Raw genomic sequence first — 15,812 nt, forward strand, 5'->3', positions numbered from 1 at the left:
TCTTTTTAGAATGAACATAAGCCTTGATGCAAACGTTGCAGTGAAGGACACCTGAGGCAGGGAGCTCCACTGAGAACTCTGTTTAGTAGACAAACAGTCTTCACACTCACCGGTGTAAATCTATCAACGACAAATAAACACCCTCTCTCTCGTCTGATCCAATCCACTCTCACCTTGACAAACTGGGCACCAGGGCTCTACTTTCCAATTAAGATTGAGTGGCAAACGCAGACGCTCACACAGGTTTGCCTCTGTGCTGTGAGTGTCTACTGAGAGCGCTTACAAAGGCCAGAGCAACACAGCTAATCCATCTCACTAAAACACAGCACAGCCTCTTTAGTTGCTGTCTTTTTAACCGTTTTTTTGTGTTTATTTCCTTGTCTGTTTTATGGATTCTGTATTTCTTGGATGTATTTAAACAAGAAAGTAATAATGTGTAGTATCACTTCTTAATTACTGAAATAGGAAAGGTTATGAAGCTGATGAAACTCTCTGTGGCCACTAGTAGGCGCTAAAGTGGTTAATAGTCATGGATCAGATGACTGAACCTGATAACATCACAATCATTTGGACCCATAAATAGTTTTTTTCAAAATGAAAAAACTAATAAATCAGTTTCCACTTCTCCTGGATCATTGTGGGATATAAACCAGGCAGTCATTTTGTTTTACTCTGACTTCGGAAGGGAAGGAGGCAAGGAGCCTGTTTTTGCTTTGTTTTGCCTCAGTCAGTGGAAACGAAGCATGCTGGAGGAGGGTAAGCAGAGATGGCAAGAATGCACCTGAATCCTGGTTTGTGTCTGTGAGGCAATTTTAGTCCGCCTGAATATATTTTTTTATCTTGGGAAATTGGGGGATTTTATGTGCATAGTTACACAAACAAATTGTCAGCAAGGAAGAGGCATGGTGGAGAATAAACACAAAACATGTCCGATCAGAATCAGAATAAAATGTTACCCCATAAAAAACCCAATGTAATCCAGTATAATTAAATACATGAGGGATATATAGTGTACACAGAATGATATTTCAAGTATTTACATGTTATTTATTTTTTAAGATATTTTTTGGGCATTTTTATGCTTTTATTGATAGTGCAGAGAGACAGAGGTGAAATGGGGCAGAGAGGGGAGTGACATGCAGAGAACGACCGCGGGTGGGAATCGAACCCGGGTCTGCTGCTGGGCCCGGGCCGGGAGGGGGACGCCTTACCAACTGAGCTAAAGGCGCCCCCTTTAAATGTTATTTTTAAAGATTCAAATTACGTAAAGGACACTGTATATTATATTTTGTGTATAACTCAAGAAATACACTTTAACCTTTCCATTGTTCCTAGTTTCTGTCATTTGAGTGAATGAGGATATTCATTTTAAATCACTCAACAATTTTAATCTCCATCATTGTACAACCTGAAGATACTTGTGATGAGTGTGAAACTCTTACCCTAGACCTGCCAGATCAGACACCAGGTTGCCAAGGGCAGCAGCTGTGGAAATTGAGAGGAGAGACATGATTACAAAAACGCCTTAGTGAAATTGTGTTTTGTGTTGAGGACAGACGAAAGGCAAAAGATGCAGAATATCTTCAAAATGAGTTTTTCATCATATGAAACACAACATATGGCAATAGAGGCACCAGGTAACTGGAGTCATTTGCCAGCAGACAGTGCAGTGTCCTTCATAAAGTAAGACATGACATTAAGAAAAAAAGTGACCAAAAGTAACAACTGGTGAGGTTCACAAGATGTGAGACACTGAAGGACAGAATGTAGGTGTTGTGTTGTTCCAGTACACGCACATCAGGAACCTGTACGTCCCTCATGGTGATATTACACCATATGTTATCTAAAAAAGCCTCTTGCATTGTAGAGAGCGGAGCAAGAAGCAGCATTTTTGAACATGCAAGCATAATATTTAAGCCTCATAATCAACCATGGAGCCTAAAATCCTTTTTAAATATATCATTTTTATATACGCACATGATAATATTGGCAATTAAAGGAGAAGTAAGTGATATTTTTTAAAATGGTGTTAATATCTGTTTAACATCTCTCTATTCATACAGTAATCACTTAAACAGTGTGCGCAGTTCATAACACAGGTCTCCCCGTCATTCAGCTTTCCGGTAAAATACCAAATTTCTAGTATCCCGCTTGTTTTTCATCCAATCAGGAGACGGAGCGCTATAAAAAGGCGGGTGACGGGTCCATGTGCCCGTTAACGATGACTTGCTGCTCTCCATTGCGGCGCTATCTGACGAAGACGGCTGCGCGTTCATCTGGTGTTGAAGTAGGGACGAGGGAGGGGACTGCTAACTGCAGTCACTTACAGGAAGTTAGCTAAAAGAACCATATTGCTTACTTCTCCTTTAAATTTGCTTTAACAATAACCATACGTACATAGCTTCTTCTTATTTTTCTTTCTTGTGTCACCATGTCGGTTGTTTAAACAAGAAATGATGGACAACCATAAAGCGTCCTGGGCTCATTAAAGAGGCAGGTGCACTCCCTGAATGTCAGAACTTGAATAACCTAGACTTGTGTGCCCATTGGGAAGAGGATCAGGGCCAGTCCAACCGATTAATAATAAAAAGAAAATGTCAAGGGGCAGACTACTAGTGTGTGTCATTATCCCTGAATATAACCTATCCTCTGTCTCTAGTACAGCAGACAGTACTACAGAACAGCAGGCTGCGGGCTCCTCTCTTCTCTCTGCTGTCCATGACCCTGACTCCACAGTTAACTGCTGTAGCTGCCGCAGTGGGTGGGACAGGGAACAAAGCAATATCTGCTAAGGCACAATCTCCAAGGTACTGGCAGGAGGTCTGGAGCGCTTCAATCCAAATCACCTTTTAAAATTGTAGCAATAAGGTTGAATAACAACACAGGGTGTATCCAATTTAAGACTTTCTTCCTACTGACAATCTGTATTCCCACATCTGAAAAAAAGCAATTGAATAATTAATGAGCAAGCAATTCAGATTCTAAAGAGTTGCAGTATAATTAGAGAAGTCAGTGATGTGTGCACCCATCAAGGACAGTGTTGTTTACTGTGTGTCTCAGAATAGGGAAATGACCCTGGCCTTGTTTAAAGAGAGACTAGCCAGCCCAATGGATCATAGCATCAGTGCTAATAAGCTGCTGGTTCGTGTTTATTTTGCTCCAATCAAGCACATCGGCTTGTTTACTCCATGAGAGGCTCTTTGGGATAACTGTAGTGTTACTTAAGAGTGGGAGGAGAGAGGAACAGGGAGGACAGGGTGAAAGTTTCTAATTCTTGTGCCACTCAGACAGTGCCAAAATACACAGAGTCATTTCGGGTGAAATCGTGAGATTCTGGTATTTTGAACAGAAAACATAGTTCGCACTGGGCCATTCCCCAGTCTGACTGCAACTCGCTGCAGTGAGAAAGAATGCAAAAAAAAATCTCCCTGATAAGAATTATTTTATGATATATTATTAAAATATGATTCGGGTCCAATTTGTTTTTTATTGTTCACTATATTATGATTAAAAGGTTAGACTTTTTTTGTTTAAATGTCCTTCACTTTCTACTGATGGAAAGTTATAAAGAGATATATTCATTCAAATATACAGTAACTGTCTGGCTTCAGAAACCACTAAACAACAGGATAGGGATATCAGTTTGACAGTTAAATCTTCTCCTTATATTCTTATATACTCTCTATACAATATCAAGGATGAAGCCACTACGAGTAACTTTGTCCGTTGGCGGTAGTATTTTTAAAAGCGGTAGTATTTTTAAGACGCCAGCTGTCGTAAAGCTGTTTTCTAGCGCGTGCCGGGCGTGCAAGAGTCAAATGATCAGGAAGCAATATAGTGCATGTCCGTGTGTTGAAAGTGTGAGAGCACGGACTCTTTTCGGCTCCGTGAGAGTGGTTAGTGACACAGCATCAACTAATGCCAGTAAGTGCCACACACACCTGATTGCAATGAGTTGATGCATGCAGTGTCACCTAACTACTCTCTCTCACGGAGCTGAAAGATTCCGTGTCCTCACAGAAAGTGAATGAACGAGGCAATTAGTATGGATCACGATGAGGTAATGACTATTTCAGATTAATAATGGTCATCTGATGATGATGAAGCAAAGTAAACTTTGTTTTAGTACCGCTCATCCATTTAGGAGTAAACACTGCAGTCTAGTTCACTCCCTTTTAGCTTTTCTTCATTGCATTTTCTTATTTTTTCTTTGATGGTTCAGCCCCGTTATCAGTCATTATGACGACAAATAACTGTCTCAAACAAGGCTCCCGCTCCCCTTCTCTCACCTGGAGGGATAGGCTTCTCAAATCGCGTTGCTGCGCTACACTGACATCTGCGACCAATACGAATATGTGACCATAGAGCCTGCATGCGCTAACCGAAAATCGGACTGGGTGTGCGACCAGACCAAACGCAGTAATAAAAACTATATAAAAACGTCTTTCTTTGCACTGATGGTCTCGTTTGCTGTTAAAAGTAATTTATGACTATCAGAGGAAACATGAGGCTGTTTAAAAGATATTTAAATGTTACTCGTAGCTGCTTTAAGGGCAGTGACATCTTAATATATGTTTAGTACATATAGGTTATTGTATATCATCAATTTGACATGCACATAGACACATTTTAAAATATATTAAAAACTTTTCATAGGTTTTAATAAAAAATATATATTCCTTTCACTCAATTGCTTTCTTTGCTGATACATTTGCTGAGGCTAAGCAATCTGTTCCGGGTCACTCGTCTCCTGGCAGTGACAGAAGTTGTTAAGAAAAAAAAGGAGAAAAAAGAAAAAAGTAATAATACAATACTAGCGTCCTATTATTATCCATCAAACCTCTGTAAAAGTTCATGAGGAGGCAGACATAATGGAGAGCCCGTCAGGATGCGATTATGCGGTCAAGCTGCTCAAATGTAATTGTTGGCCCAAGGTCAGCCGCCTGTCTTTGAGACACGTACTATCACACAAATCAAGTCATTCCGAAGCACTTTCATACATTATTACCATTTAAGAGACGCTTTTTACAACATTCATCAAGTAGTGAAGGCCTTGGACTTATATCATCCATCGCTCTCACTAGTTAGCTACAAAAAATATGGAGCAATTCAGAGGAGACTCAGAGAAAGAGGAGGGTGATTAGAAAAAACTTGGTCTGGGCATATGTGAGAGAAAAAAAAACTTTTATATTGACTTTATGATGGATATCTCCCAACTTTCACAGTAACTTTTTATACTGTTTGCGCGTGTATTCCCCATTACAGTCTATTGGGGGACGAATGGGCCGTGAAATAACAAATGGTAGAAGGTAGGAACCCTTTTATTGGTGTCTGTGATCTTGTTTGCAAGGCTCACTAAGCAGCTGCCTGCAGCAGGCCATCATCAGATACACAGACAGAGAAATGTAAAGGCTGTGTATAAGCAACACCTCCTACTATACCTGGAGGCCTTGTAGTGTAACACACACACACACACCTACTCATCACTTTACATAGGCGAGCAGGTGCTATCACTCTAAGCTGGGTGTGCATGTACTGTATGAGTGCCTACATGTGTTCTTCTGTGTTGCAGCTGCAGCTTGGCTTAAAGAGCACCTATTATACTTTTTCGACTTTTATGACCTATAAACGTTGTTATAATGATTTATAGTCATGTTTAACCATACTAGCATATCAAATAATTACGTACATGCATTTAGACGTATTCCATGCTGACCGTCTGGGGTGGCTGTGCAGAGCGCTAAACACTAGGGCAGCCGGTCGAGAATTCACTTGTTCAAATCGGTTAAAATTTCCTGCCATCGTGTCGTCACGTTCCCGGATTTTTCCATGTATGGTAATGCTGCAACTTGGTGGCGCGCTCCGGCCATGCACCCACCTTCCTGCTCTCAAATCTGCCCGTGCGCTGCTGAAAGTGTTCCGGAGGGAAGGTAACCAATCACAACAGAGTGGGGTTTGCAGGAGGGGGGGAAGGGGGCGGAGATGGCCGAAGCGCAGTGTTGACAGAGCATGCTGAATCGCCCAGATGAGAGGAAGCGTTTCCCGAAAATCTACATAGTTTTTTGTGATGTGATTCGTGTCAGGTTGCTCTATAGCAGTTTTTAACAAGAAATTAAGACCAGAAAAGTAGTATAATAGGAGATCTTTAAGGTGCTGCAGGGGATATTAGGGGGAAAGATGTGAAGAAAACCATCCTGGAAGCATTTATTCATGCTGAGATGTATTAATATGCAGGATGTTATGAAGCCCATAATAGTCAGAAGAGCTGTAAACACAAGTTTCATGCAATATACTTATGAAAATCAAACCAAAATGTTCCAAATTGCAGGGCCTCCAGCTGGGTCTCTTTGCGAGTTAATCACCTCAAAACGTATTTAATCATATTTGGAGTTTTCGCATTACAACCTCTGTAACTAAAATATTTAATTGGCCCAACACAGGAGTAGACAGGCTATTTTGGAACAGTGCAGCCGACATCCAGCTGAGCCATATTGGCCTCCTAGAAAGTGTGTGATTGGTGTGCTTTACCCACAGACTCAAAACTAGTTCTAAATCACTCGGGAGTGAGCCAGATAACTGGACTGGGCTGGATAAACTGCAGCCTCTTGATTTGCAGACCTCTACAATTTCCCCAGAGTAGCAAGATACGGGAAACAGTACCGCTGCTGTGAAAATGGAGGTCGAGTGATATCAACTGCGTCAAGGAAAAGCACAGGAGATCCTTCAGTTTTTTTTAATGGCGTTGTAGGACTTCTATACAATTTTCTATTACATTGTATTCTAATGTATGGGAAGATTTCTGCAGCTCAAGCCCACTGTCAAACCTGTGAATTGGGAAATATCTTCATGCCACTCAAGAGATAACAGACTCTGCCTGTCTTAAATAATGAATTTTACATTTTCTACCTGAATTTTCAACCTTGTCTGTAAACCCCACAAGGGCCTAACATTGCTCCTTCTGGCTTAATCAAAATCCCAATCATGCATTCACACTGTCAATGTTCCAAGAGAAAATATAATCAAATGCACATATGTTTGAATTGGAAATATGGGTTTGGATTGTCAAATCTACAAGAGCAGGATCAAGTCAAAAGGTTGTTCGACACACTACACTAAGCACCTCAACATGAATATTTTAATACCTCCTCTGTACAGAAAATCACTGGGCACTGGTCAATTTTTTTTTTTTTTTTTGCACTGTAGCTTCCCTGTGAATTAGAATAAAGACATCTACAGCATCGACTCTGACTCCAGCAAGTATTCGACATGTATCAGTTCACAAAATCTGATTAATCTTTAAAAAACTAAAAGTCACTGCTGTCGCCACCAGCAACCACAGAGGAATCAAAGGAGAAGAGGTATAACACATGCAGAGTCAGGCTGAGCTGAAGTGGGAACGGCTCTTGCCTTTTTAACCGAGATATAGTAGAAAGGAAGAAATAAATTAGGATTTCTACATTTAAATTAGCATAATGTATTCCAATACAGGCTCTCACTCACAGAGATATGGCATATCGTAGTACTCTAATTAAGGAAGAAGACTGGGAGTGTGACTTGCCATCTAGGCCGTCAAAATGTATTTATTTTCTTAAACTAAGTCTATTTCCCATACTTGACTCTAACCTGAGCACTGGCATGAGGAATTCAATTTGACTGATTAAACTATGGGCAGATAAAAAAAAAGACTTTTAGAATAAAGAATAATTTAGTTGTTTTAAAACATGTTTGGGATCAAAAGGAAAAAGAATGTGAAAATATACAGCCACATTGCCAATGCCTCTCCAGAACAAAACAAAATACAAAAAATCAAGTCATAATAGGATCATGTGCTTCTCTTACCGGCCATGGTTGAAATGCCGAGGACCACGCCAATAGATAACTCAATCTGTGTGCCCTGGGAAACAAACATACACATATGGTAAACACACACACACACACACACACACACACACACACACACACACATTACAGCAGTTAGTCTAAAGGTATATCTGAAATCATGTTCTTTCTCGCTGAAATTCAGAAACACAGAAATAATGTTGCATCTTTTGTGAATATTTATAAGGGGCTAAATTTGGACTGATAATATATTTCCCCTAAACCCAGTACGTCTGCGTATATACCCAGTATGTATGTCTCTTGTAATGATATTTTCCTCTTTTTAATGTCTCATTGCATTGTAAAATAGGTCTCTCTCTTACTTTTTAAGTCAAACATCCAGAATATATTACATGGCAAAGGTTTTCTTAACTGCAGCAAGGTAACATGGTTAGAAGTGGCAGCTTCCTAGCAAAGCTTTTTGTCGTTGAGTCTATTGTTTCCTGACTTCCTGACCTCTTATCCCACACAGAATAGAAAGCGGTTGGAGATCTCTGTGGGCACTGTGGGCATGGTGCATTAGTTTCGCTCACAGCCTGGACTAAAACGACGAGGGGAATTCTCTGGCATGTTTTTGCAGAGTCTGCTTTGGAAAGGGCAAGAACAAAAGCCTTGTCTAAATGTAATGTAATACATCTGCATTAAACTCACCTGCTGTGTTACAGCCTATTGTTTAATGGGAAACGCTATGCCAGTTGATTAAGCTCTGTTTAGGTTTATTCTCCCTTGTTTGTTTCTCTTGTATATATGTTTTTTTCTTTCCAGCTCCTTGTGGAGGCACCTAGAAGAATAGTTTAGAAATGACCCTGCTGAGACAGCACACTTTGAATTAAGCTGATCATTTTCATTCCAATTCAAATCCAATGGGTTTGGATTCGAAAGACTTAAAAGGAGTGTGTGTGTGTGTGTGTGTGTATGCCGTTAGCAGGCAAAGAACTAAAACAATGGTATAGGATTTTGAAACACAAAGAGAAAAATAAGGCTTTGAGAATGCTAATTTGGAAATACACTGAGAGATACTAGACCATCAAACTAATTGCTTTTCTTGCCTTCCTCCATGCTTCAAAGCCTCTCTACAGTATACAGTATGATGGGGTACGAAACAAATGATTCTTCATGGAAAGGTTCCCCCTGTGGCTGTGGAAATCAAACATACCTAACAATTAACACCTTTCCATAACCACTGAGCGGACTTACAGCAACGATCATGATGCAGTTGTCCAGGAATCCAAATCCAACGAAAGGCAGTGCGTTGTGCAGCAGAACTGTGAAATAATAAAAAACAATACATCACCTATAGAGAAAAATATGGAGATTGTGTTTAAAATACATTCATAATCAAAAACCCATTAGGCCTGTTAGAGTTGCAGTGCAGTAGTGTCACATCATATACACATACACAGCAGGTACAATAACATAAAGCACATCTGTTCTGAAAGGAGCATTAATATGATGAAGCTGCTGTTGGGAATTTCTTTCAAACATACAGTACATGCTTTAATATGTCGCACTAACAGATTAAGTAGTGGACGCATGACTACAGAACAGCCGCAAAAAAGCCAATTATACGGAAGAGACCTTTAAAATAAAGAGCTTTAAAAACAAAACAGTTTCAACCTCGACCTTGTGTGTAAACAGTGTCATAAATATCAAACAGCTTATTTTTTCAGACCAAAAAGGCTGTCAAAATGTAAATATTCCTAGATTGGAGTACGTAATGTCTTATTTGCTTTCCACGCATGAAAAGGTTCCCTGTGTGTGTGTGTGTGGATGCAAATACTGCTCTCAAAGGGTATTTTAAATGACACCCACCACTGGCTCAGGAAAGTTCAGTCTATTCCAGTTGAAGTTCAAGAGAAGTTTGTTCCAAGTAACTGATCTTGAAGGAAAGTTTTTTTTGCTCAAAGCATAATGAAGCTCTTATTATGCCGTAGATCTCCTTCAACACACATTACAACATTTCCCATCTTGCTGTTTAAGCCTCTCAGCACATAAGGAATACTTTCTAACTCTTCTTAAACATCTTCGACATTACTTAAATGCTACTACAGAGACAGCTTTGATTGAACTGTGAAGTGCACTGCATGAGAGCTGCAGAATATAATCCTAGGGTTTGGTTCGGAAGCGTCTACAGGAAGAAAAAAAAAACAGAGCCCAAGAGTGAAAGTCTTCTTAACAGAAGTGAGTGAGTCATGTGCAGAGAAAGCTGTTTGTCCCTGCTTTCCTTAGAATAGCTTTTATAATAATGACAATTAACGACCGGGATCACCAGAATCCCATACTTTTAATTCCCCAATGAGTTCCCAAAATCCCCCCTGTACTCATCTGTTCCAGGTTTAAAGGTGCAGTCAGCAAATCTGGAGAATGCTTTTTGTTGAAATCTCTTTGGTCAAAGTCAAAGAGAAGAAGTACCTTTCCTTTATGTGTGTGTGTGTGTGTGTGTGCTGAAAAAGAAATCTGGTGTTAATACACAGACCAGGCTCTGTAAATGTGCATTTTGCTAGCTACGGTGAGCCCCTTTACATACCAGTTTACAGAGCCTAAGCTGTGTATTGACACCATATTTTTTCACAGTACCAATAGGTAGCGGATCGTGAAGAAATATTGGTTGACAACATGCATTCTCCAGAATCACTGACTCCATCTTAAATTTACCTATTTCCTTTGAGGACAAAATGTCTTTCAGTGTTGTTCCCAAACATACTACAGGTCAGACTAACCTAGCTCTAATAGTTCCTATTAATGCACTTTTTGTCGTACTTTGATAACATGACTTATTGTAAAGCGTTTGGAAAAAACATTTGTCAGAGATAGGGAGGTTATCATCACAGGAAACCTTTGGGAAATGATGACAGTGTATTTGTTTAGAAGGACGTGTAGGCTTCCCTTTCCCTGTCTATGATTTTTCACAGCTGATTTTAGTCTACAGATGCCCTTTCCCCTAGTGTATACACTGCAGCTTTCCTGTACACTGTTCTTGGCAGAAGTCCGCTCTCTGGGCATTTCTTGGTAATTAAACATTTTGATCACATTACAGTTGGCCAACCCAAGAAGAAGTCTCAAACTTAAAATGGCTATAATTGTATAAATTATAATGATTGAATAATAATTGAAACTGTTGTTCATATTAAAAACATCTGTTAGAAGAACCAAATTAGATTACCATTCAAGCAGTCTACTCTGCAAAAGAAGGAGACGCGTGTCAAAGAAGTTCAGTTATCGTGCTTATTTCATCATTTCTTTGGTCAGAATGTTGAAAATATCTGATTTTACTGTAATGTAAAAGGAATGGTGTTTTCTATCTTCGGGAGAGATCAAGACAAAGAAGTCACCGCCTCGAGGAATGACGAGTGGTCTGTTTGTGGCCGTTGCGTTGGTGACAGCCGGCTGAGCCCATGTGTATTTTTCCAACTGTGTTATTTCAGTGGAGCGTCAAAGCAGGAAATACAGCATTTAAGCTCAAGGAGAAACACTACGCTTTAGAGGAGAGACTTCTCACAGAATGTCACTATTTTTGTTGTTGTTTGGCTTATGGTCAAAGAGATGTCTCTGTATGAACGCACTGTGAGAAGGATAGAGAGAGACAAACACTAGGATCAATATGAACTGTGCCTGGTTAACCAGCAGGCTCTGGCTGTGGCTTTCTGAGCCTCTGAGAGGGAGGAGTTGAGTTGCATTTTCTTTCTCTTATTTTTTCTGCATTTTAAATTCATCATGCATTATTTCGCATATCATTTATAGTATGGAGCTAAGGCAAACTATAAACCACCTCAGAGGCAATCCATAGACCATATGCATTAAATCATCAATCCAACTGATCTCCATATAGATACGGGTAGAAAATGATACATTGCTATTAGCTGTCCAGACAGTGCATGTTTCTGTACAGCAGATGGAGTACCAAGAGTGTGTTTGCAGAGAATACATAATATGTCTTGACTGTTGTTGTATGGATGTGTCTCATATGTTTGGAATTTTCCAGCTCCTCGTGGTATCATTCTCTCCCTCTGTATCATCAACACACTTTGTCTTGGACCTTAGATTCACATCAGATTAGCTTATCTTTTTTTCCATTTCAAAATCCATCAATAAAATATAACTCTTACCATATCTCAACTGCGCTTTGGTAGGCGGTGGAATTACCAGCTGCCCTGAAAAAAAGAAGAGAAGATAATTTATAAACATGAAGGAGGGAGGTCAGCGTAAATGTCAGACAGTTCTTTAAAGGCAAAGCCTATCAGTCACAGCCTTTCGGAAGACGCGAGAGGATGTAGAAAAAAGGGGAGAGAGGTGGAAAATCAAATATGTGAGGGGTGTATGAAAGGGAGGATGAGAGAGGACAGAAACTCCCTTGCTGCCAGCTCCCCTGAGGGAGACACGGACAAAAAGAGACCTCAGAAAATGATAATTGTGCTGCCCAATTCGGCCTCATAGGAGGCCTATGGGCACACTGGTTACAATTGGAGTGTGTGTGTGTGTGTGTGTGTGTGTGTGTGTGCGTTTGTGTAGTGACAAGAGATATAGAGGGAAAAGAGGAAGAGATCAAATATGTGTCCTGCCTTGCATCAGCAGATGTAATGGGATCACCTCCTTTGACACAACATGGGTGAAAATCAAATGACTTGACTGAGATCCAATCACATGTTTTCATTTCATGATGCCACTAAAGTTGAAGGGGAAGCGGGGAAGTTAAAAAGGCCGTCTCATCTGTCTGCGACGAAACGCGACAAGATAAAACAAGTGTGAGAGTGGATGGATGTTCCACATTAACACCCTGAACTGTGACGCAACACAGGGACCTGCTTTAAAACAACACAGAGAGGAGACAAGAGCATTTTTTTAAATGTAAGTTGACAGAATGAAGTCTGTGTTCTATCAGTTACAGGTGTGAATGGATCACTGGAGCAGATTCCACCTAATCATTATGAGGAAGGTGACCCAACTCCAAACAGTCTGTCTCCATCAGTGCTACAACCACACAAGCATGTATGCATTCACACACACACACACACACACACACACACGCATGCACGCACACGCGCGCGTGTACACACACACACACACACACACACACACACACACACACACACACACACACACACACACACACACACACACACACATTTGCACATTCATTCATTCACAACTTTCCAACAGGCTTTCTTTATATGAGAGCTTAATGCCAAAATATAAATTTCCTCGAAAGTCACTCCTGGCAAGTATTTACTTTTGGTGATGACCAGCGCTTTACAGTAAAATAACGTGTTTTATTCGTTTTTTCTCATTAAGTACAATTTGACATAGCTTTATAGATATGTTTGCATTGAAACAAAGACCAAACACAACAACAACACATGTCTTTCTTCTTTCTTTCCTCCCTTTTTCTTCTACCTGCTTTCAGGTGTCACGTTACAAGCTTCATATGACATACGGCTTGGGTTCAACCTGCTTCTCATGTTGCAGACATGACAGAGGACATGTGTTTCCCCCTGTGCCTAGCACTAGAGTAAATACTGCTGACAGACTGGAAGCAAACACACACAGCATCAACACCACCTACCACACACCATCATCATTAGTTCTTATACGTACACACAGATCCCTCATTGCCTCCAGACACAGCGCCTTGTACACAATACAATATTGCCTCTGCACAAATCCAATCGGGAGTATTGTGAAAAGTTTTATGTCATTTCAGAGGTAATGGAAAATTTAAAAAAAAGCATTGCTTATCAGACTACAACACAGGAATAAACAGGCAGCAATAAAGATCCTATACCCACCACAGAAGATGGATAGCTTCGGTAAATGAAGTACCAGAACACACCATTTATCACTCTTTCAGGGGTTGTTTTTAGGATTTAATTAAAAGGGATTGCAATGATCCTCCTGTGCGTATCTATGGGCCAAGTATTCCTGCATCAACCCCAACCCACTAAGCAACGGATGCTGGATTATTCTAGGATGCCATACGATACTAATATTTATGAGGCTCTCTGGAAATGAAATAAACTGGCAATCATGTGGATGGCACTAAAAGGGGGAACAAAGATGGGTTTGATTGGAATATAAGCCTTATCAACCACAATGTAGGACATTCAGTCATCATGTTTTGAGGAGAGTGACAGCTTTGAGGGACGGCAATATTTTAAAGACAGCATCTAAACTTTGCAGGCAGACGAGAGTAATAAATCATCGGAGTCACCAGGTGTGGCTTATGATAGGTGTATAACAATATGCAGCTTTCCATGACAGACTGACATGGGTAAGTTTGATCTGTGCAAAGTTACATGTTAAAATGGCAACTAGTTATCCATGAGAAACTTCTTAACTTCAGAGTTGTATTTTAACTATTGTCAGAGCTCGAGTTCACTTGTAAGGCTGAAGCAGATAATTCCTTCCAAGGTGCGTCTTTCAGGATTTAGTGCCATGAGGAAATGTTGTAGATTATCACACATTTGTTTAATGGTCATTGTCTTCTACATTGGAGAAGATAGAAGATATAAACTGCAGCAACATCGCATGTAAACAACAATTTTCCTTTTAGATTTATAATGATTTTTTTGTTTAATGTTCAATTGTTCTTTCAGAAGTTTCTGACTCACCAAACTATTTCCCAGATGGCCGATAGTAAGGCCATGCACTGCTGACCAATGTGGTTTATCGAAAACAAATTGTCCCTAATCTGTCTAATGTGGTCCAAATCAGGACCCTGTCAACGCTATATTTTCCCATTCCTTTTAACTTTAAAGCCACTACGAGTAACTTTGTCAGTTGGCGGCCCCTTTGGACAAAAGCGGTAGGTTTTTTACGACACCAGCTGTCGTAAAGCTGTTTTCTAGCGCATGCCGGCCGTGCGAGTGTCAAATGATTAAGACGCAATATAGTGCATGTCCGTGTGTTGAAAGTGTGAGGACACGGACTCTTGTCGGCTCCGTTAGAGGTTAGTGACATTGCATCAAATAATGCCAGTCAGTGCCACACACCTGATTGCAATGAGTTGATGCAGTGTCACTTACCACTCGCACGGAGCTGAAAGATTCCGTGTCCTCACAGAAAGCGAGAGACGGCAGTTTGTATGGATCACGATGAGGTAATGTGTTTATGTTGTTGTAAATAATGATTATTTCAGATGAATAATGGTTATCTGATGATGGTGAAGCAAAGTAAACTTTGTTTTAGTACCGCTCATTCATTTAGTAAGTCTGCAGGACTTCACTTCCGTGAAATTGTGTACACGTTGCTTGGCAACGCCCTCATGCCGCCTGTCTATCACTCTCCCTTTTCGCTTTTCTTCATTGCATTTTCTTTTTTTTCTTTGATGGTTCAGCCCCGTTATCAGTCATTATGACGACAAATAACTGTCTCAAACAAGGCTCCCGCTCCCCTTCCCTCACCTGGAGGGATAGGCTTCTCAAATCGCGTTGCTGCGCCACACTAAAATCTGCGACCAATACGAATATGTGACCATAGAGCCTGCATGCGCAAACCGAAAATCGGACTGGGTGTGCGACCAGACCAAATGCAGTAATAAAAACTATAAAAAAAACGTCTTTCTTTGCACTGATGGTCTCGTTTGCTGTTAAGGGTAATTTAACAGAGGAAACATGAGGCTGTTTAAAAGATATTTAAATGTTACTTGTATAGTGGCTTTAAAATAATTAGGAAAATACAAATGCAGCTGAGTCACCATGGCATCACTGCACACATGAAAAAAACTTTCACGAAAAAAAAAACTGAACCACAAGACTTTTATCTCCCAATTCTCTGATCTCCATCCACACACTTAGAACTGTGAGTGGACATGGCTGGCCGCAGAACTCCTCGGGTATAAAGTTTATTGATTGCATGGTGTCTGAAAATCCCCCATAGCTATTGCCTCAGAAGAATTCAATTCCAATGAATACACCAAATGTTTAACATTTAATGGTTTG

The 15,812-nt window shown here is 40.3% G+C and overlaps 1 protein-coding gene across 1 annotated transcript in view; it reads right to left on the minus strand.

Moving 5' to 3' along the window:
• The window catches only part of LOC307260091 (transmembrane protein 65-like), a 34,470-nt gene that overhangs the window by 6,752 nt on the left and 11,906 nt on the right, over positions 1-15,812 (minus strand). The window contains exons 3-6 of the mRNA XM_080040223.1: positions 11,985-12,029; positions 9,076-9,143; positions 7,840-7,894; positions 1,443-1,485 (exon numbers count right to left, since the gene is read on the minus strand). Of these exons, the coding sequence (XP_079896349.1) occupies positions 1,443-1,485; positions 7,840-7,894; positions 9,076-9,143; positions 11,985-12,029 (211 nt within the window). The remainder of the gene's footprint in view (positions 1-1,442; positions 1,486-7,839; positions 7,895-9,075; positions 9,144-11,984; positions 12,030-15,812) is intronic.

Source organism: Ammodytes marinus (assembly GCF_949987685.1).
Source record: "Ammodytes marinus genome assembly, chromosome: 13".
NCBI classification, from domain to species: domain Eukaryota; kingdom Metazoa; phylum Chordata; class Actinopteri; order Uranoscopiformes; family Ammodytidae; genus Ammodytes; species Ammodytes marinus.